Source organism: Rhinichthys klamathensis, unplaced genomic scaffold, assembly GCF_029890125.1.
Source record: "Rhinichthys klamathensis goyatoka isolate OS25496 unplaced genomic scaffold, OSU_Roscu_1.1 h1tg000060l_1, whole genome shotgun sequence".
Taxonomy (NCBI): Eukaryota; Metazoa; Chordata; class Actinopteri; order Cypriniformes; family Leuciscidae; genus Rhinichthys; species Rhinichthys klamathensis.
The window spans coordinates 1020954-1045134 of NW_026606605.1; the positions used below are offsets into that span (position 1 = coordinate 1020954).

A 24181-nucleotide genomic window follows, 5' to 3' on the forward strand; every position below is an offset into this window, starting at 1 on the left:
TTTGTCAATTCTATATTCTTCAATATTCATAAATTACTTTTCTTTCTTTCTGGGAAGTGGTAGATGTGACACTACCCAAGATTTAACATAATAAAAAATGCATAAAAAAAGGTTCAATTGGGTTCTATATAGACCTATTTCTATATTATACTCTTTTTTTTTAAAGAACCCTTTATGCCAAACAGGTTCTATATAAGTAGACATGTAACACTTTCATGTCTAATAGGTTGTTTACAATTTTTCTAGTGATAAAGTATGTTTACGAGCTGTTTAATTCATAGTTTAATTCAAATTAAAACTAAATCCATAAAATGATTCCATGATGGGAAGCGCCTGACAGAACCCCGAGAACTTTTCTAACAGTGTACATGCATCTTTCAGCATCCTTCATAACTAACCATTTGAGGATGATTTAGCTGAATGTGTTTCTTTATGATTTCTGTGATAATAGCAAAGTTCTGTGGAGATCCTGGAATCCCTGGTTTTGGCTCGAGGGAAGGCCGCAGCTTCATCTTCCAGTCCGAGGTGTCATTTATCTGCATGGCTCCCTACATCCCAGTGGGCAGCACGACACGCTTTTGCCAGGCTGATGGCACCTGGAGTGGATCCCAGCCTCGCTGTATAGGTAAATCAATTATGCTGACACAGTTTGCATGTTTAAACCATATGTTGAATTCCCATTGAAACGGACTGCCATAATAATTGTAATAAGTATGTATATCAAAACCTAATAATCCCAAAACCAAATAATAAGCCAGCTGGCCGCTACATCCAGCTCTGCTCAGCGAGAAGCAATTACGGCCACTTAAAGGGCTCCTATGATGCTTTTTTACGTTCGATGTTTTCAACGTTCAATGTTGCTTTTTTGGCATGAAAAATGTTAAAGAGGGAGTTATTCTCTATATATCAGTGTCACTGTTTCTGAACTCCCTGAAATGCCTCCATTGTAGTCTTGAGTCTTCTTCTGGGAACGAACACGTCACAATATTCCTCATTTAAATAATTCACACGCAGAATAAAGGGGCGGGGCCTGGTTGAGTTAGTTATTAGTGTGTTAAACTGGTGGTTATGGTAAGGGGCGGGACATTTAGAAAACACTCTCAAAGCGGTTGACCAATCACAACACACTGGTCCAGCCGACCAATCAGAGCACAGTGTGCTTTTCAGAAGGAGGGGCTTTAGAGACAGGAACTAAACAGAGCGTTACTGACAGACTGGGAAGAGAAGAGCCGCAACAATGGAGAATATGAGGAAAATAATCATTTTTTGAGCATTCAAGCATGAAAACCTATTCTAGTAGAGCCCAAAAACAAAAGCTATTTTAAAAGTTCCCCTTTAAGTCCTTTGTCTCTTTAATGTTTTACGGTTCAGTTCAGCGAAAGTCTGGACATTTAACCTAGGTGGTCAGAATTTTAAGTTTTGCCCCAATTAACACTTTCCCGTAGCTCCAGCTGCTGAGCGCTATGATTTCCACCCACAACGAAAAGCTGTTTTGGTCTTTTTTGTCGCCCAGTGCACAAACGAGCTCAAAAGCATTTAGTAACAACAACTCCAAAGAAATCGATGCCCTCCACACAGCCCAGGTCAGCGCTGCTCCAAGCCCGCCTGATGTTGTATTGACAATTATGGTGGGGAAGAACAAAGCCACTCCTTTTAGTGACCTCAGAACAAGGGAAGTGGGAACAGTCGGCAGACGAGTGTAGAGAATGAAGTGTGGATCCGAGGTCAGGGAAAACTATATTGCATGAGAAACGTCATTTCTTGACAGTCGGCAATGGGAGCTGTTGTGAAGCTGTTGTTATTGTCCTCTGCATCTCGGCTCGGTTCCCATGACCTCCTCAAACACAGGTGTGCTGAATACTACATTAATGTATTCTGAACAAACATCAATCAACAATGAACAATTCATTGTTCATTAAAAATGTTTTATGTATAATGTACTAGTAATGTTAATACATTTTGATTTATTGTGAAATATTACTGTGAAGTATTATTAAACAATTTGAAGTCGATTTGTAGCAAAAGATCTTTTTTGGTAATGTGACAGAAACAAATGTAAGCCAGGTACGTGGTTCTCTCCGTCAGCTGTTGATTGGATGTTGATTTTAAGAAAGGGGCGGGGTTTAAGCAAACTAAATTGTAGAATATGTCACCAGCAAGAAGTCGGTCGTCTCGACGGAAGATTGAGGTATGATATTTTATAATATCAATAACATGCCTTTTCAAAATAGGCTGAATTTACATGTTATGCCGACTTTAACAATTAATTAACACTTTACCAATTAATACTGTTGTTTGGCACTTTTAAAAAAAATATATATATATATATATTCAGCATAATGCTGTCACCAGATTTAGATCTTTACTGTTTTGTGGTTTATAAATGCTGTGATTGCAGGATAACTTATATTATCATCTGATATTATTCTCTTGTCGATTGAGTTAACTTTTTGTTATTAACTTTCAGTGTGTCTAACCATTTTTAAAGGCTAGCTTGACTATAGTTGAACTAGTTTAAATTCCTTAAACTTCCCCAGCACATACTGTGGGAGTTTCGAGTCTTTGTTCCTCCCTGGGTTTCATATAAAGGCACTAATCTCTGTAAAGCTGCTTTAGGGGGCAAATAAGGATTCATGTGAATTAGTTCTATTTATGTATACATACCTCATATCCTTTTTCACTTTTCCTTCTCTTTCCCTGTGTATGATGGCTGTATTACGGCTACATCAATTTCTCCACATCTTATTAACAAAGACTCCTCTCACTGTCCCCATACGTACCGTGTTTATCTGATTAAACCCCTCAGTTTATGCATTCATGAGGGAGTCCTTCTCCTAACATCAATAAATACATTGATAATTGTTTTTAATTGAGCAAGTAATTGAATAAATGGTCCCAACTCTGCGAGGCCATTATTGAGGAGCTGTGAACAGCCAGCAGGAGATTTGGATGAGCTCTGATTGGCGTTTTTAAGCATTTAGTGTATTGCGCCGAGAGAAGATGTCAGCCATGGCCCCAAAGCAGGTGTAATCATTTAGCAGTTTCGATAGAGTGTTATTATGGCCTCATACAGTATTACACAATCAAAGACACCATGAAAAAGAAATGAAGTGCTCTAAAATGCCACTGCATATATTTACCCACACCAATGCATATAGAATGAATCCTATTGGCTGTTCCCAGTTTCCACTTGGTACTTCTGGGGTTACTGAGATAAAAACGCCATGTAGTCTAGTTTGGTTACATGCAAATAATGTTATTGAACTGACCTTGAAATTGTGCATAGAATAAATCGTTTTTTAAAAGTTCGAGAAAACATTTTCCATATCTTTTGTTGTTGTTGATGTCAAGGGCTGTGCATCCAAACTCTAGCACAGATTCATCCATCAGTTGGCAAATGGTGACATGAACAGGCTGTGTGACATGACCTCATCTTCAAAAAACATTGAACTCAGCTATGCAAGGTACAAGAAAATATGGTTGTTGCGTGCGAGGACAGGTTTGTGCTGACCTCAGTGAGTTTTCTGTAATGCATCATTGGCGGCCAAGAGCATGAAACAATCAGAGACATTTAGAAACCAAATTTATCAATTGTACTATTCAGCCAATGTTTTATTGTAGGGCAAATGCAATTTTCATCTGAGTACCTCCATTCCGTGATATCTTTTCAATGGTGGTGATGATCAGACTTTTAAAACTTCCATATGGATGTGGGAAGATGTGAACATCTCCCGTGTGCATGTCGTAGTTTTTACTTAATCCTATTTGGCCTCCTAGTCAGTTCTTCCTTCAAAATCAAAGCGACACGAGCACCGTCTGCAACTCTTTTCTCCATATGGCAATGCAGTCATATATTTTCTCTGTGCTGACTCGGTATTAGAAGCCCCACACACACAAAAACGGCATGGAAAAGGGGTTGGTTGTGTAAGCCTCGCAGGTTGTCCTGTCATTTGCACGCCTGCATTGAATCAAGGGTCTCTGCGTCAGCTCAAAATGTGCTCTACATCCCAATTACAGAGCAGCACATCTGTGTGGGAGCAGATGCACTTCTGCAGCAACACTGCCCCCTGCTGAGTCTCCATAAAACACGGCTGTTACGACACTGCTGCAGCACTTACATAAACACACAGGCCCATAACAATCACCATAAGCCCTAGCACTGCTTTGAGCGATGTGTCTGGGCTCAGGAAGGGCTATGTTGCACGTATTTATGAGAGATGAAATGCTGTTATGAGAAAGAAACTGCCTCAGTTGTGGCTGATAAGAAGATATTGAGAAGAAGAATGTGACTGGATGTTCATTTGTTTTGCCTTTCTTCTCCCTTTCTTTCCCCAGAGCCAACTCGCACCACCTGTGAGAACCCTGGGACGCCCCGCTATGGCTCTCTCAACAGGACCTTTGGCTTTAAGGTAGCAGGACGACTACATATATGATAGAAAACATTGTGTCAGAGATCAATGTTCATGGTTCGTGTCAGCTTGAGTGTTGCTCTCATGAAAGCCAAAGAGGGACAAACCAAAACACTAAGAAATGAGCACTAACCAAATACTCTTTGGAAATGGATAATTTAAGAAGTAATATTAACCAAATTAAGCTATTTTTTTTTTCAGTTAAACTTTTACTATTATTATATTATATTATGTTAGAAAAAATAGTATTAGATATTATTAGACTTTTGTTGTATTTTTGTTGCTCTTAGTCCAAGGCCCACTATTGTCCACAGCAATATTGACTTTTCCAGATATTTAATATTTACTGGAAAATGAAACTCACAATTTCTACCTGATATTTTAGGATTTCAGAGCTTGCCATAACTAGAATAATCTATATTGATTAAAAAATAAGCATAAAATTGCTCTCAAGAATTTGTTAATATATATGACTTTTCCACACTTTTATAATTCTTCAAAGAAAACCGTTGTTGAGATTTTTTTTTGTGGTTTAGGATTTTTTAAATACTTGTTTTGTCTTTATTTTAAATCATTTTGTGTCATCTTGGCCACCTGGTTGAGATCCACTGCTTAAATAGAAATAGTTCATCTAAAAATGAAACATTTTGTGTACATTTACTAACCCGTATGTCATTTCAACCTGAAGCTACAGCTTCTGATGACATGGAATATCGAGTCGTATGGACCACTTTCACAAAGTCGAAGACCTCATTTTGTATTTCACTGAAGATAGAAATTAATACTGGGGTTTGAATAACATTAAAAATTTTAGGTGAACTATTCCTTTAATCTTCAAATTAATTCATATCTTCCCTTATTCCTTCCATGAAAGCGTTCTTAATGATCTAAAGACTGATTCATGGCTTTTCTTAAACCCACTCCAGACAAACTACTTGGTGAAGGCCCTTCATTCCCTCACATCCACTACAAAATATTATTAAGCCCTCTCAAGACTTTTCCACTCCAAACGTGGTCTTGAGGAGCGGAGAAATGTATGCATGGATGTAATAACACCTGAGAATCACTCGAATAGAACAAAAAAAAATCAACTTCTCGGTAGTGCAAATAAATCTGCTTATGTTTGGTCAGGAGAGCAGGACGGACGGGTGAACTGAGAGAGATGTGAAAAACAGAAACACTGAGATTGCTGAGGAAGAGTGTTCATCGCTGGCATTAAGAATTCAAGTCGTTACAGTATCAGAGGTCAAGCCCTCCGGAGGCTTCATGAAACCACTAAATATCAGCCTTTCCATATTCGTAAATCATTTGTCTGGCCTGGAGAAAAAGGATCCAGTCAAGCTCTTTTGCTTTCCGGGGCTTAATGATGTTGGAGTCGGCGAGGGAAGATATCACACACCTCAGATAAGCAGCAGTGTCTATGGCTCGTCAACTGTGTTTGCAGTGAGCGGGGACATGTTAATCAATTAATATGCTAAACCCACATGGCACTCTGTGACAAATGTGTTAATATCTTACTTATCTCGTATGTATCCTAAAGCACAGCCCACGCCCACAGGCATATATGCGACACTTTTTTGTCCCATGACCTTGCTGATGATAACGTATAATAACCGAACACGTTTGCATGAGGAGCGCTACCATATATTATGGAAATAAGTGGCACTTTACATCACTAGTGGTCCGGAAAGGAGGTCACAATGGCCTCCTAAGTGCATGTACGGGTGATTACTTGAGCTGTAGGTAAAGTAGGTAAGTAGCATAAATGAGAATATCCACCCGACATTAGCATTTAGCTTTTAAGAGAGTGAGTCTGGGAAGCAGATGGCGTACGGCGATGCAGAAGAAACCTGAAGGCTCTGACATTTCAAGCCACATTTTTGTTGCAGTCTTTAGCATCTGTCCTCAGGTGTGAAAACTCTAGGGTTCGTCACACTTGAAACAGGGTCATTGTAAACCCGGCTAAACAAAATCCTGGGTTATCCTGCTTCACGTTTTACCTAGGGTTAACATTTAATCCTGGGTTTTCAAAAGCTGGTGTTTCACATTGTCATTCCTATACCCATGGGTTAACGTCCTTACTTGCATATTTTCAGTGTCAGTGTCATTGATTGGACGAATGGTGCGCTATAATTAGGGTTAGGGTTATAAAGTTATTGGGCCCTATCTTGCACCCGGCGCAAATGACTTTGTACACTGTATTTTGCATCCGCGCAAAGCGGGCTTTTCCCTCCACAGACGTGGTGGGAATTGTGGTGTCCATGAAGATGTAAAAAAAATGTAGGCCTAAATCTAGCTCACACATTTACCCAAATTTTTCAGGCTAATTGTAGTAATGACGGATCAGACCTGTTCGCCCAATAGTGGCAAGACACATGTGTATATAAGGGCATCTGACAAATTAGTTTGTCCGTCAAGAACCAGGAAAAAATAAATCTCCCATCCCCATACAACGTCACTTCTCTGTCTTTCACGGCCCTGACAAGAACGCCGCTCTCCTCGGCTGTGAACCGCTCCTGGCGCGCGCCTGCTAAATCCGCCATAATAATAACAATCCGCCATGCAACATGCGCACCTGCTCTTAAAGGGTATGTTGGATGACGCTCTGATTGGTTTATTTCACGTTACGCCCAAACCACACCTATGAATAATGAAGCTACTTCAGACCAACCCCTTTTAAACTTGCGTCGGGCGCAAGAGTCATTTATCCCGCCGGTAAAATAGCAACAGCGCCGAGATCCGCCCAATTTGATGGGTTTTCCGTCTCCCTTTGACAAACGCTGAAACTACTGTTTATGTACAATGCGTGTTGTTTCACACGTGAATATGAGGCACGTGATTGGTTGTCAGTTGCTAAGCATAACATTCTAACATCTCATCGTTTCACACTGCACAAGTTTGGCAGCGCAATGTGGTTTTAACAGCACAAAAGCAGCACTAATCCTTCTCCGGAGCAGGGTTTCATACTCCCGTGTAAAAAGCCTAACCCTAACCGCTCCTAAATTACAAGTGTGAAACATTACTTTACCTGGGGTTAAAAGCAGGGTTTAGAATGACAATAATATGGGGTTAAGCGCAGGGTGAAAAAAGCCCTTCTTTCATTTAAAAACTGCAATCATTAAGTGTTTAACATTGTTTAATCTGCCTCCAGAAGAGAGTTGGGGAGCGCAGTGTCTGATGGGATGTGTGTGTGTGTGTGTGTGTGTGTGGTGTAGGTTGGAAGTATGGTGGCTTTCCAGTGTCAGCCTGGTCACCTGCTGCAGGGCTCCACCACACGTCTCTGCCAGACTGACCTCACCTGGAGCGGGACACAGCCGGAGTGCATCCGTAAGTCTTATCCCTATACACTCTTTGAAATAAAGGTTACTTTTTGGCATCTATGGTTCCATGGAGAACCTTTAACATCCATGGAACCTTTCCATTACACAAACGGTTCTTGAAAAATGTTCTTTAGATTATTAACTCTTTTCCCGCTAAAAGAGATTTTCCGTCATTTTATGACACAACTCTTCCCCGCCATTGTTTTCACTGTTATACGGTAGGGGGCGCTGTTATGCATCTTCTGAAATGGTACAGCATATCCGGATCGAAACATAAGCTCTGCATAAACCAGAAAGAGCGGATAGAAGTTTATGCACAAGTAAGCAAACGGGATCATCAAACATTCAACAGTATATATAAATCAAAACTGCCTAGCATTACCAAATTAAATGTCGAACCCACGAAAAGGAAGCTTGATGGACTACTTGATCTATGGTTTGATAATCGTTCCAAATCCGAAAGTTCTGAAAATCTTGATGTTAAAGAATGAATGAAGCTAGAATAAATTTTTTTTGAATGAAAGTTTTGTGAATATGATCAAAAATACAACTTTTTTAGTAAACGCTGGTGGGGAAAGAGTTACAATTTTCTATGCACTAAGAGAAAAAATATATTTTAAGAACTGCTTACTGAATGGTTCTTTGGGGAACCCAAAATGGTTCTTCTATGGCATGAGTGTACCAGTTGCCACATTCATGGGAATCCGTCAGAATACCAATTTATATTTGTTGAAGTTTCTCATTAATAAAGGTCAGTGCAGAATATATTTGTATAATTGAGCTACAAAGAAATGAGTCCACCAGTATAGTCGAGAACAGCTCATTCGAGTCCAAGTCAGTTGAGTTCAGGTCCAGACTGAGTCTACATGTACCAAAAACATGAAAATATGGACTTGGCCTTGAGTCAGAGTGCAAGACCCTATTTTCATGTTGTTGATCTTGGCCCTCAAGTTCATATTTTTATGGTCTTGGTCCTGTCATGGTCATGACTTGGACTCGACCCAGTTTTGGTCTCGGTCTTGACTTTGATTTGAAGGAGCTGGTCTTGACTACAACAGTGGTGTCAGTTAAACTTTAATAAACTTAGATGCCAATTTTTCTATAAACAAGACATTAATATCAGTTAACTTGCATTTGAGACACCAAATGGCAAGTTATTTTGCTTTGCTAATTAAAGTAGTTCCAATCATATTCATAAGACAGAACACAAAGATCTTTTTAATGAAATCTGAGAGCTTTTTGTCCCTCCATTGACAGCTACGCAACTACCAATTTTTTTAAGGCCAAGAAAGGTAGTAAAGGCATCATTAAATGCGTCATTCAATCCATGTGACTCCAGTGGTTTAACATCAGATTTATGAAGCGACGCGAGTGTTTGTTTGCACAAAAATAACATAATTTACCACTTTATTTACAAAATATTAATCTCCAATACGCTTTCACCAGAGCACCATGACGCATGCGAGTTGTGTAGACGTTGTGAACACGCGTTGGAGATCAACAGAAGGTCCGAAATCAAGAGCATTAAAGCAGACTGAAGAACGAGGAAACAGCTGGCCTCCAATTTCACAAGACAGATTGCCATTCAGTTGAAGCATTTCAAAAGCTAATTACATTTTTCATCTTACCACTGCCCCGAAGTTCTGTCATTGTTTTGCAAAAATTAGGAAATTAACCAATGAGATGGCTAGGAAGACACAGCACTTCCCCCACTTAATTGTAAATCTGTGATAAAACAGGTTTTTTTTTCGTTTTTTTTCAAGAATAATCGAGATCATTCTGTAATTACGCACTGTAATTTTGTTTACACAGAGCAGTTGGCTACTCACAGAGTCAGGCTAAGTGCTAAATCATCTTTCTCATTTTTCACGCAGAATTGGATAATGGCTGGCTGTCCTTTCCATTAGCGTTCCACTAGATTGGTCTCCAAAGAAATAAAGTAGTTTTTTTTTTTTTTTTTTTTGTGCCTTGCTCTGTCCTGAGAATTTATTTATTTATTTATTTACTACAAGTGGACTGTATTATAATATAATTTATAACTATGGAAGGCTTCCGCATGCAAAAAGCTATAGACTGTTTAATGTAAGTATGATGTAAAAATACATTTATTTATTTTTCAAGAAATCATATCAGTAATCATATCATATCATGATAATTTTGCACAATGTGAAAATGTCCAAATTAAGTAAATGTCATTTATGTATTTTTTGTTTTTAGTGTCAATTTTATTTACATTATATTAAATACATAATTTTAAGTCCCCCTGTAGTCAATCATTTTATCCCTTAAAACTCATCTTTGATCACCAAAATTACATATTTAAATGTTTTTTTCCTTGGAAAAAAAATGTCTTCATGCCTTAAAATAGCTTGAATGTAACTCGACACCCTTGCCTCATTTAGCCTTGCCTTATAGATGGTTCTATGGATATGCAAATGAGCCCCGCCTCCACTCACTCACTCAGCTCAGAGATCCACTGGTTGACGATCACACGTTGACCTGATTGGTTACAAGGTCGTTTGTGACGTCAGAAACACCAGCGATTTCAAACCGTGTGTTTGAGACTGTCTTTGTTCACTGGAGATTTAAGGAGAAATTACTCAGGAATAGTGTTGTCATGAATTTACACATGGTTTGTCTTAAAGCATATTAAAAACACCACATAGACTCAATAAATAACATTAAAAGCTTGATTTTCACCACAGGGGGACTTTAAACTCTCGTCTCTCTTTTAAAAGTTTTTGGTTTTTGTATGATTTGGTGGCAATATTACAAGGATTTGAATATTTTTAAATATTAAAATATTTTATCCAGTTTTTAAATTAACATTAATAATAATAATATGAACTTAACGTCAAAGCAAAATTTAATTTGCATTTTCTCAGTAAATTAGTAGAAATGTATTTAAAATAATTACAATAATCCCTATACGCCCCCATATTACACAGCAATGTAACTAGAAACCATAATAGTTTCTTTGCCTGATTATTTTTTGTAGCTGTATTGTTGTTCTGGCTCTCATGGATAGAAACCCTTATCAAAGTCTTGGATAAAAGAACTGGGCCCAACTGTGCACTGAGCCAAAACCTCAATCCCGGCTACTTTTGATCAAAGTCATAGTGATGATGGAGCTGTTGGAATGACTGGGTGAGCATTGGCTTGTGTTTGATCTGCTGGTGTGACAGGTAAAGGTGCGCTCCCTTTAAGTGCCGTCTGCCAGCATGCATCAACGTCTGCCACTCTTAAGGTTCGCCTCCAGCTTTTGTAGGCACAGGAACATGGTGGTGTCAGCTACTGAGAGAGAGAGAGAGAGAGAGAGAGAGAGAGAGAGAGAGCATAGATTCTCTCTAAAGAAACACGCCATGTTGTCTTAAAAGTTCAAACTTCATTTTGATTATGGCCACTGAAGTTTGAAGTCTGATTATACAGGGATCGAGATGGTTTGCTGGATAGTACTTTCATCTCTTTTGTTTCTCTTTGTCTCTTTGTTCTCTTTGTAGCCCACAGTTGTAAACAGCCCGAGAGCCCGGCTCATGTGGATGTTGTGGGCATGGATCTGCCCTCCTATGGTTACACGCTCATCTACACCTGCCAAACCGGCTTCTTTTTGTCTGGAGGCTCTGAGCACCGGGTCTGCCGGTCCGATGGAACCTGGACTGGGAAGATGCCTGTGTGTCGAGGTATCAAACACTTCACATTGTCTGCCAGCACACTTAACATTTCTATAGCATGCACACGGAATATAGAGTTTCAATGCAACTACTACTAAAAAAAAAAAAAAAAATTACGCTTTTTATATAAACAGAACATTTGTTGTTACAAGGGTTGGTCAATGAAACTGAAACACCTGGTTTTATACCACAATAATTTATTAGAGTGGTGTAGGACCTGCTTTTGCAGACAATCCAGCATCAATCTCTCTTGGGAATGAGAGATCTAAGTCCTGCACAGTGACCAGCATGTGACGCTAGTGGAGGAAAACGTTTCCTGACTTGCTTAATGCACAGGGGTCCATTATACATTTGTACTGTACATCTCTAAGCCTGTTCACACCTGGTATTAAGATGTGTTTTGGTCGATCGGATCACAAGTGGACGACACTAAATACAGGTGTAAACGGGGTCTAAAAACTTTTTGAGCTTGTCCACTTTTGATCACTTCCAGAGGTAGTGGAAAACACAATCGACCGGATTGCTTTCGTAGTGTAAACACTCATGCGGACGAATGTGTTCAAACAGACACACTCTCCGTCTACTGACCTAACATTAAACATTATGGGATTTAAGCTTTGTCGGCTGGAGACCCATGTCTGGTTTGAAGATGAAAAACGTACCAAGCACAATATTCTCTCACCATTCCTGATCTCTAACACACACTCACAGCGTTCGGCTGGTCTTCTGTCTGTTAGAGCGGAAATGAAAGCTGCAGCTCTTCGTGTGTTTCTCCGTCGTCTCCGTTCACGTTCATATGTAAATTGCGTGAGCTTATTTCGTCCATTAGATTGAAAGATCTGGAAAAAGCCCATACATTTACCCTCCCATAGACCCTCCCCTCGAAGAAATCAGGACAGTAGTGGTTGAAAGTGGACAAAAGAGACGGATTTAAACACCAGGTGTAAACGGGAATGTGTCTCTCTCCGACCCACTAAAACGCGTCTTGATACCAGGTGTAAACAGGGCCTCTGTTGAGCAGGGCGATTTAGTTTGTTCTCATTGAAGCCGATGGAAGGGATGTGCGGCTCTTAAAATGGTGTTAAAACTATTGCTAATAAGTGCTGATACCCTGATTGTGATTATCCATTTCTGTTTATTATCACACATTTTGCTAAACCAGGCAACATTTTGCCTTGACGATCACTGTGACTTTGCACTTCCTACTCAAGTGAGCGTGTGCTCAGGTATGAGGGCTGTAATCTCCCAGCCGACTCGTCGATTTATTGGTCGATACGTTCTGGCTCGACCAAAATTCTGATTGGTCGATTTTTTGCCGTGTTAATTTCATCAGGTGGAAAGCACTAATTGCTAATGGAGGTGTTTTCAGAGCACCCCTGTTTCACAGGTAACAGTCTGTCTTCAGTTTTCACCTTTTTTTTGGGACCTAAACCTAATGCGCAATTGTGCTGTGCCCACTGTTTGTATTTGTTTTGAGCCTATGCTTTATTGTTCAGTTATGCACTTTATTTCGTTTCTGCTCTCGTCTTAATCTGGTTTGTTTAATAAATATAATTTTTTTCATTAAAGTGGAAGTGCCATTTGTGTTTAAGAGGAAAAGCTTTAAGTCAATAGTCTATTCGTGTCTCAGCCGCGAAGCTGAGCTCCTATGTGCGGCTGAAATGATAGTGTCTGTCAGTTATTATAACATATGACAAAAACAATTGTCTAAATTATGTCACATATTCCTCAACAGTTCTTGTGCTGATATCACTAGTGGACATAGTACTATTTTCGGAAATCATAGGCTATAATATTGCGCAGTTGCGCGATATGTCATACTCGAGTGTGTCATTTCAGTCCAAAATAATTAGGTCAAAATCGATTTAATATACTGCAAATAGCCTACTAGTTTTTATGTTTATTTATCATTCATTTAAGCGGACAAGGCTACCAAGTACTGCGCAGCTAATTAATCTAACTGGGTTTTTTTCAGCGGTTTTCCGGGTTTCCGGGGGCTTTTAGTCGATTTCTAGTTGAAGATTTTCTTTGGTTGATTACAGCCGTATCAGGTATAGCGCTAGCGTGTGGCCGGCGTGCTGCAGTGCTGGGATTTGATCTTCCTCGTCTTCCTCCTGCAGCTCAAGAGCGCTGCACAGCTGTACACTTCAGGCTTTCCAGTAATTACTGCACATAAACAGATGTGATTGTCTATAAAAAAAAATCCCTGAGCTTCTCCAAACTGTGATGGGACCTCATTTTTCTGCGCCTGTCCTAAACACCCTCCTATTTTGTCTGTTCTCATCTGTTCTGCTGCTCGATACGCTGACCGTGACGCCTCCTGCTGTCTGCGGTCACCTGGTTTTTCTTTGTGAAAGGGAAGAAAGAATATCACGCTATTGCCTGGGGATGTTACTGTATGCTTGAAATGATGAAAGTGATGCCAATTTGATCTGTCAATCTTTTTTTATATAAGTGCCTTTATTCAATTTTGCTCTTTCTTTCCCAGCGGGCTCCAAACTATCTGAAAAGCCTATTAAACCGGTCCCAGGAACGCCGAGTCCGAAGCTAAATGGTGGGTGCATTTATTCTGAAATGGGATTTCATTTGAAAGACCCACTTATGAGTGTTAAGTGCACCTTATTTAGGATGAATAATTTGAGCTCTATTTTGGCTCCAGGACGAGGGGACTAATGAGGAGAAAACGGGTTCCAGTTATTTTGACAGTAAAGTAGACTGGCAGCTGCAACATACTCGACTGGAATCATAAGATAATCCTACTGAACTTCGCCAGACGTTCTTAGAGCATATCACATATCTTATGTTTATATACTGTACTTGGAGAGCAGGATTAAGTTGGAGACAAGCTGGTGTCCTGCAAAGCTTTAGGGATGTAATGATGAGGCTCCTCCAAGCAAGAGCACCTACAGCAAATATGACTTTCTAGAGTCTGTGACAGAAAGGACAAACCGGATATCCAGCACGTTTCCAGAAACTGATGGATCAGTAAGACACAGAAAACCCTTTGAGCTACTGTTAGTTCTGTTAGATTACAGGAAAAGTCTTCGTAAAGACTCATAGCATGTTATCTGAGAACTCCAGCCAACACATTATTTCTTATCTGGCTCCATATTAAATATCTTACCTCAATAACTCAATAATTATATGCTGTCTTTATTATGGCTAAGTTTGACCTGATCATTTCCCTTGCATAAGCTGTAAGATATGGGAGGGTGTGCTAATATAACCGTATATATATATATGAATGTATGTATATATAATATTTATTTATTTATTATAGATAAAAAAAAAGTCTATTTTGTATAGTTCCATTTTATAACAGCACAAAAAATCGATACTATAAAATATAGCCTTCATAATTTTACATAGTAATATATTTTTAGTAATATATTTTTTCAATATTCTTATATAATTTATATATAATATAAATATTTATAATAAGATATATTACATATATTTGTATTAAAAAAATACAATGTATTTCTTTTATATTTTTATTTTCTGACTTTTTGAATGAACATTAGCTAATGATATGTTACACATTATATAATGTAATAATTGTTATTTATGTTTTTAATTAAGTAATTTATTTTTTTCTAAAATACTCGTTACTCAGTGCTCTCATTTGGCAATATAATATAGCAATGATTGTGTTGGTTGGCAGGTAAATGTAAATCAAAAGAGAAATTAAAAAATATGCAAATGTGTGTATCACTGTATATTTCATAATAAATGTCCATGGATGGAAATTAACATTTTGTTTGTCTTTCGTTTGTTTATTTGTTCACAGTTCCTGATGATGTATTTGCTCCTAACTACATCTGGAAGGGCTCATACAACTACAAGGGAAGAAAGCAACCAATGACTTTGAGTATCACAAGCTTTAATAAAACCACGGGTAGAGTTAATGTCACATTAACAAGCAGCAACATGGAACTACTGCTTTCAGGTTGGTTTACTGTGATATTCTGCAGATTTACTCAACTGACTGAACACATTATAATACACACTGCAAATCAAAGCAAGCAAACATGAGGACTGTGTTCCCACTATCACAGAATCTGATTGAATCCGTTAGAGTCAAATTAAACTAGACCGTTAATGAGTTAGATCATTAAACCTTCCTCTTCCACTCATGAGACTCTCTTTATAAAGCTGACATATGCTTTACATCATCTAATTATTCTTAGACACTGCTATTAAAACAGCAATGAAGGGGTTAAACTCTAAACCATCAACAGTGTAAATCACTCACGCAGAGTAAGATCACAGGATCAGTTGGATACTGTTTCCCAGTTAGTTGAGCCAGAAGATTCAACAATATTACAATGTTTTTTTTTCATCAATCTCTCTATTAAATTTTGAACATGAAAATAAGAACAAACAAAATTCCCCTCCACATACAAAAACATAAACACCAAGAATCAACAAAAATAAACAACGATCAACAGCATTTTAAGCAAATATATATATATATATATATAATAAATATAAACTGTGACAGAAACTTGATTTTGATCATGTATAAAATATATATATGTTACGTTCCGGCTCAAGGAAGTAACAAAAGAAAGGGTTCAGAGTCCAAAAATATATTTAACAATATATTTATTTAAATCTAGGGGTAAGTAATAAAGAAAATAGTTGTTCAACAGTAAATAAACAAACACTTAAGAGAAAAACAATATGAAGGTCCAGCTCCTCAGCACAACTGCAGGCCTCCCGGTAGACAGAGGGCAGACATCTTATATCCATCCACAAACTCAAGACAGGTGTGGATCCTTATCTGACAACCTATCAAAAGAGAGAAAAAACAAACAGAAAAAACCCAAAACAAAACTAATCCGTAACACCTCCCCCCTTAAAAAGGGAGAGATTCTCGTTAGAAACTCTACCTTATACAATTTCCAACCCCAAAGCATACATAAGTTTATGAGGAACAAAAACAACCCTACCGGAGTTAACACCAAGTCATTAACCATTACAACTTTCCCAACTCCCCGCATCTCTTGGTTTCGAAACCAGCAATCTCCCGGCGCCTGGAGAAAGCAAAATTAAGGAATTGAAAACCAAAGAAAGAAAAGAGAAGAGGAAAATGATTGTCAAAAGACTTATTCTCCACCACATGGGGCACGGGACAAGGCGTCAGCTAAGACATTATCTACGCCTTTCACATGACGAATCTCCAAAGCATAAGGCTGTAAGAAAAGAGACCACCTAATAAGACGCTGATTTGGATTCTGCAGAGAGTGAAGAAATGTAAGAGGGTTATGGTCGGTGTACACCACAGTGGGCATAGTCCCACAAGACACATAAACCTCAAAATGCTGCAGGGACCAGATCAACGCTAACGCCTCTTTCTCGATAGTCGAATAGTTGGTCTGATATGAATTGAATTTCCGTGAAAAATAGCTGACAGGGCGATCGATACCATTCTCATCAACCTGCAGCAGAACAGCTCCCGCTCCAACCTGACTAGCATCCACCTGAAGTTTGAATGGTTTATCAAGTCGAGGAGCTGTCAGAACAGGAGATGACGTGAGCAAGCGTTTAACATTCTCAAAGGCACTTTCACATTTTGGAGTCCACACAAATTTAGCCTTTGCTTGTAACAAATCCGTGAGCGGGGCAACAACAGAAGAAAAGTTGGGACAAAAACTCCTGTAATACCCAGCCATTCCTAAAAATCTCATCAATTCACGTTTAGTCTGAGGGCTAGGAAATTGGTCAATCGCTATGACTTTAGCACGTACAGGTCGCACTTTGCCCATTCCAACAACCTTGCCCAGGTAAGTCACAGTAGCCCTGGCAAACTCACACTTTGCCAGGTTAACTGTTAGTTTGGCATCTGACAATCGTTCAAACAGTGCACGAATTCGGATAAGGTGTTGATCCCATGTGTCACTATAAATAACAATGTCATCTAGGTACACGGCACAGCCCTCTAAACCAGCGGTCACTCTGTTCATTAGCCGCTGAAATGTAGCTGGAGCATTTCTAAGACCAAAACTCATTACGGTGTAAGAATATAGTCCAAACGGAGTAATGAAAGAGGAAATATCCTGTGCTCGGGTGGTCAAAGGCACCTGCCAGTACCCTTTGAGCAAATCAAATTTACTGACAAAAGTAGCTGATCCAACTTGGTCAACACAATCTTCCATCCTAGGCAACGGGTATGAGTCAGGTCTAGTTAGAATATTTACTCGTCTATAGTCAGTGCAAAAACGCTGAGTGCCGTCTGGCTTTCCCACTAACAAACAAGGCGAAGCCCAATCTGAAAAGGAAGGCTTTGCTATGTTGTTTTCAAGCATGTAACTGACTTCAGCCTCCAATTTCTGACGTTTGTCAAACGATACACGATAAAATCGTTGCCGGACAGGTTTAACATCACCAACATCTATATCGTGTTCAATCAAGTGGGTACGAGAAGGAGTATCTGAAAAGAGAACAGAAAACTCAGTCAGCATAGATTTTAACTCGAAACGTTGTTTGCAAGATAAATGTTTTACCCATTCTTCTAGGTTAGCCAAAGTCTCAGAGTTTTTTAGACGAGGTTGTAAGATGACATCATCAGGTGATTTCACATCCTGTTGTACGTCACCTTTTTGACTTAAACTAGCTAGCGCAACTGAGGAAGGAACGACTTCAGGAGCAACATTACGAGAGTAAAAGGGTTTTAATAAATTCACATGGCACAACTGGGTAGGTTTCCTGCGCTCAGGGGTAGAAAGAATATAATTTTGATCAGACATTTTTTTAAGCACAGTGTAAGGTCCTAAAAACCTTGCACAGAAAGGAGAATCTGGTAAAGAAAATAAGGCTAACACCTGATCTCCTGGACTAAACATGCGAACCTCGGACTTACGATCAAACCAGCATTTCATCTTTCCCTGAGTTTTTTCCAACTTTTCTCTTGCCAATTCCCCAGCCAGGACTAGACGTCGACGAAAACCCTGTATATACTGAATCAGACTCTGTGGTGGCTCCTCCGGTAGCGCAGCTTTACTCAGTACTGCCATGGGTCCTCGTACACAATGTCCAAAGACTAGCTGATTGGGACTAAATCCCAAACTCTCCTGGATAACCTCACGTGTGGCCAATAACAACCAAGGCAACCCTTCTTCCCAATCACCTTTTAACTCAGTGCAATATGCCCTCAACAAAGATTTTAACGTCTGATGGAAACGCTCTAGGGCACCCTGACTTTCCGCATGGTATGCACTGGACTTGTTATGCCTAATGCCAAGCTGCCGCAGAACTTCTTGAAACATATTAGATGTAAAGTTTGTCCCCTGATCACTCTGAACAACTTTTGGAATTCCAAAAATAGAAATGAACTGGGACAAGGCTTTTACAACTGATCGTGTGGTGATTGAACGCAAAGGAAAAGCCGCAGGATACCGAGTGCTCTGACACATCACGGTCAATAAGTAAACGCTACCAGACTTTGAAGGTGGTAAAGGCCCAACACAATCCACTAGAAGATGCTGAAAAGGCTGTTCCATAACAGGTATGGGATACAAAGGCACAGGTTTTATGGTTTGATTTGGTTTTCCAGTCAGCTGACAGATCGAACAAGTCTTAATATACTGCCTTACGTCACTCTTAATACGAGGCCAGTAAAAGTACTGCAGCAAATGTTGGTAGGTTTTATTTACGCCCAAATGTCCAGACACCCCGCCATGAGCAGAATCCAATACAGAATTTCGCAAAGAAACAGGCACTACTACCTGTATAATTGGTTCCGTCAAACCTCCCTCTGTGTTAGAAGTCCACTTCCGCAATAGTGTCCCATTTTCAATGAAGTACCCATTAACGGAACTCTCTGCTACATCAGGAGACAAAGCAGCATCAAACAGCGAGTTCAGAGATGAATCCTCTTTCTGAGCAGACACCCAAACCTGATGGGGAATAGAAGGCAAAGCAAGGAGACCTGGCACCACTCTCTTAGACGTTAACAAATCCTTCACATCCCTTAGTTTTGCATCGGCTGACTGTTTACGCATTGCACGCGTGAGTGCACAAGACACAAATACCTCTGGATACTGCTGGGATATATCATTGTCACCCAATGGGGCAGGACAAGTAGCAACCACAGGTGGAGGTGGAACATCACGCCACACACGGTCACCCGCCAGATTATTCCCCAAGATCACTGAAACTCCTTCCATTGGTAGTGAAGGACGGACTCCCATCACAACTGCTCCATTTACTAAATCAGATTGGAGAAACATGTTATGCAGGGGTACAGACAATGTTTGCAACCCAATACCGCGAATCAGCACACTGTTCCCTGTATTGGACTCCTGAGTAAAAGGAAGAACAGATTGCAAAATGAATGATTCTGATGCTCCCGTGTCTCGGAGAACCTTAATAGGAACCTTCTCAGTACTTTCAAGCAGTGACACATAGCCTTCTGTAATAAAGGGAGAATATCCAACATCTCCAACATTGTAACGTACCGCTGGTTTCTCCAGATTCTGCAAAATATCAAGACAGCAGTCAGAATTATTATCTGTCTGAACAGACGAAACAGCAAGAGCAGGCTTGGGTTCAGATTTAACACGCATCAGTTTCCCTTTAAGTGCTAAACAATCCTTTTTCCAGTGTCCCTTTAAATGACAATAAGCACACCGGTCATTTTTATCAGCGTGACTTTTAAAATTCCTCTCACTCTTATTATTATCAGCCCAGGCATGACGGACAGTTACATTCTCTGTTGGACTTTCACTGAACTTGAACCTACTTTTCTTGACTTCACATTTATGAGTGAGTACATACTCATCAGTAAGAATGGCAGCCTCCTCCGTAGATGTAACATTACGATCAGTCAGAAAGATGGAAACATGCTCAGACAAAGTGCTTTTAAACTGTTCTAACAGGAACAACTCGTGAAGATTTTCCCGACTAGTTACTCCTGAAGCAGCACACCAGCGATCTAACTGGATCTTTAAGTCTCTCACAAACTCACAATACGTCTGTTCTGCAGGTTTTCGCATGTTTCTAAATTTCTGCCGATAGGCTTCTGGCACCAGCTCATAAGCCTTCAGAACAGCCTCCTTAACCTTATGATAATTCTGACTATCACGAACACTCAAAGAGGAGTAAGCTTTTTGTGCCTTACCGGTTAACACACACTGTAACATCAAAGTCTGTTCAGAATCTGGCCATTTCATAACATCTGCCAAGCGCTCAAACAAACTAAAGAATGTGTCTACATCAGTTTCACTAAATTTGGGTATCAGCTTAATATTATTGGCTACATCCAACCCTTTTCTGACAGATCTGGTTAGAGCACTTGCACTGTCCCCCAGTTTACCCTCCTCAATTAACTGAAACCGCAAAGCCTTAACCTCCAATTTACGAATTTCAATTTCACGATTCATTTTCGCCTTTTCTAACTCTAAAAGCATTAGTTCTTTTTGTTGCTCAAAAGAGAACTTGGAAGCAATAACTGAAGTTTGTGCAGTGCTATCATCATCTTCATCAGAACCAACAGGCTTATCAGGATCAAAAACCTCTAACTTAACTAGAGTGGCTTTAACAATTAGTGCAACAGACTCTTTTAACTTTTTTTCTTTGGTGGTTAAGCAGATATCATACTTAGCGGCCACCTCCAACAACTGTTCTTTCGTTAATTGGTCAAAGAATTCCTCACTAGGAGATTCAAAAAATAAGTCTAACTCAGTAGCCATTCTCTATTCTATTCAGCAGAACTCGTAGTCGTTCACTCTGACTTACAAGCACCAAAAAGTGACTATTCCCCCTACTCTCTCTCTCCTCTCCCCTAAAATAACTCAACCCTAGTCTTCATGCCTCCACCAAGAGTCGAGTATCTTTAAGCACTCAAATACCGTCAGATGTATAAACTCACGGACAAACCAGTGAGACATACAATCGCGGCAGTGCTCTCAACTCAGCGTCAGCACAAAAACAACAAACTAAAATAAAAAAAAGATCAACGCGATGCGTTGCTAAACCTACCGGGGAACCTCACTATTTGTGCAACAAAATACAGAGTTCGCTGACAAATTACCTTTCTTTCAGCAATCCTAGCTAACCGAGCAGAGTACCAGAGTAAACATACCCATCAAAATCCTGCCAAAGCTAGCCTATCAAAAGAAACAAACGTTTTTACAATGGGAAATATTAAGAGAAATCAATACACTTACCATATCTAATGGTCTATTTCGGGTTCCACTTACTTTCTCTTCAATTGAACCCTATGATGAAGAAAATCCACCGATTTAAAGACACCGAAAACTCTCGCGCACATTTCCCAACAAACACCCACTGTTTGCTAGCGCCAGAACGCCAAGCCACACGCAGGTGAATCGAATAGTAGCCTAGTCAAATACGCTCCGCCTACACATACACAGGCGCTAGCGAAAAATTTACAAACAATACCTTTTTTTCAATAGAAGCTGGACCTTCCGAATTCTAACCAAAAAAAAACTTTGAGGACGAGCCCCCAATTGTTACGTTCCGGCTCAAGGAAGTAACAAAAGAAAGGGTTCAGAGTCCAAAAATATATTTAACAATATATTTATTTAAATCTAGGGGTAAGTAATAAAGAAAATAGTTGTTCAACAGTAAATAAACAAACACTTAAGAGAAAAACAATATGAAGGTCCAGCTCCTCAGCACAACTGCAGGCCTCCCGGTAGACAGAGGGCAGACATCTTATATCCATCCACAAACTCAAGACAGGTGTGGATCCTTATCTGACAACCTATCAAAAGAGAGAAAAAACAAACAGAAAAAACCCAAAACAAAACTAATCCGTAACATATATATATCCAAATGCAATACCTAATAAAAAGCAAGTCATTATGTCTGGAAACTGTACTCTACGAGTATTTGCAAATTTGCAATTTGCTTAAAATGTTGTTGAGTCATAGGTCAAGTTCAAATGAGCTTGAAGTTATCATCTGCAGCCTTAATTTTAGTTTTTTAGTGTTTTAGTAATTTCATTATGCACTTTTGTCATTTTATTTTTTTAAATATTGCTATTTAGGTGTGATTTAGTTTTGTTAAGTTTTAGTTTTATTTATTTCCAGCTAATAATTTTAGTGCTTCAAATTAAACTTATTTCAGTTTTTCAGTATTAGTATTCAACTTCATATTTTATTTAATTTCAGCTTTATTTCAATGAACAGAAATGTTTTAATTAGTTTTAGTTACCGATAATAACCCTGATTGGAGGGCGATGAAATGTACCTGCCGTTTTCCAGGTGTATATGTTCTCAATTAGGTTCTTGTTTGTTGCTTAGAAAGTGGGCGGTTTGTTCAGGAGGAGAGATTGTAGACAAAGAGCGGCGTCTTAGATAATGTAGGGCTTGTCAATACTTTTATTTTGTGGTCAGACTAAAAGGAAACGAGAGAGCGTGTGTGAGCTTGTGTGCGTGCAATTCTGAGACAGAGAGAGTGACCGAGACGAGGAGAGAGCAATAAGAGGATGAAACGCATCTCCGTGAGTGTGTAGACAGCTGTCTGCTCTCTGTTCTCTGTCACAGGTGTGTATAAGAGCCATGAAGCACGTCTGATGCTGCTGGTGTATCATGTGAAAGCGTCCTCATCCACCACACTCAGCAAGATCAAAGAAGAGCAGTGGACCCTGGATGGATTTGTATGTGCAAATGTGTCTTATTATCTTTTTAGACTGTTTTGTACAGAAGAATATAGTGTTATACACTAAAATGCAGTGGTGGACGAAGTACAAACATCCTGTACTTGAGTTGAAATACTATGGAAGCTTGTTTCCACCACTGAATTTAAAAAAAAAAATGTAAATTGCGACTTTTTATCTCACAATTGCAAGATATGAAGTCAGAATTGTGAGAAATAAAGTCGCAATTGCGAGATATAAAGTCGCAATTATGAGAAATAAAGTCGCAATTGCGAGATATAAAGTCGCAATTATGAGAAATAAAGTCGCAATTGCGAGAAAAAAGACAGAATTGAGACTTTTTATCTCACAATTCTGACTTTATAACACATAATTGAGAGTTTATATCTCGAGATTCTGACATCTTTTCTCAGAATTGTGAGATATTATCAGGCCAATTCTAAGGAAAAAAAAGACTAACTTTTTTCCCCTCAGAATAGTTTATATCTCACAATTCTGACTTTATAACACGCAATTGTGACTTTATATCAATCAATTCTGACTTTATATCTCGCAATTCTGACTTTATAACACGCAATTCTGACTTTATATCAATCAATTCTGACTTTATATCTCACAATTCTGACTTTATATCTCGCAATTCTGACTTTATAACACGCAATTCTGACTTTATAACACGCAATTCTGACTTTATATCTCACAATTCTGACTTTATATCTCACAATTCTGACTTTATATCTCACAATTCTGACTTTATATCTCGCAATTCTGACTTTATATCTCGCAATTCTGACTTTATATCAATCAATTCTGACTTTATATCTCACAATTCTGACTTTATATCTCGCAATTCTGACTTTATAACACGCAATTCTGACTTTATATCAATCAATTCTGACTTTATATCAATCAATTCTGACTTTATATCTCGCAATTCTGACTTTATAACACGCAATTCTGACTTTATATCAATCAATTCTGACTTTATATCTCGCAATTCTGACTTTATAACACGCAATTCTGACTTTATATCAATCAATTCTGACTTTATATCTCACAATTCTGACTTTATATCTCGCAATTCTGACTTTATAACACGCAATTCTGACTTTATATCAATCAATTCTGACTTTATATCTCACAATTCTGACT

At 39.0% G+C, this 24181-nt stretch overlaps 1 protein-coding gene across 2 annotated transcripts in view; it reads left to right on the forward strand.

Annotated features, from left to right (window-relative positions):
• csmd3b (CUB and Sushi multiple domains 3b) overlaps positions 1-24181 on the forward strand; it is a 246350-nt gene that overhangs the window by 218732 nt on the left and 3437 nt on the right. For both annotated transcript variants that reach the window (XM_056249475.1, XM_056249476.1), the window contains 7 exons: positions 452-625; positions 4336-4409; positions 7625-7736; positions 11230-11409; positions 13889-13954; positions 15191-15349; positions 22917-23029. In XM_056249475.1, coding sequence (XP_056105450.1) covers positions 452-625; positions 4336-4409; positions 7625-7736; positions 11230-11409; positions 13889-13954; positions 15191-15349; positions 22917-23029 — 878 coding nt within the window. The remainder of the gene's footprint in view (positions 1-451; positions 626-4335; positions 4410-7624; positions 7737-11229; positions 11410-13888; positions 13955-15190; positions 15350-22916; positions 23030-24181) is intronic.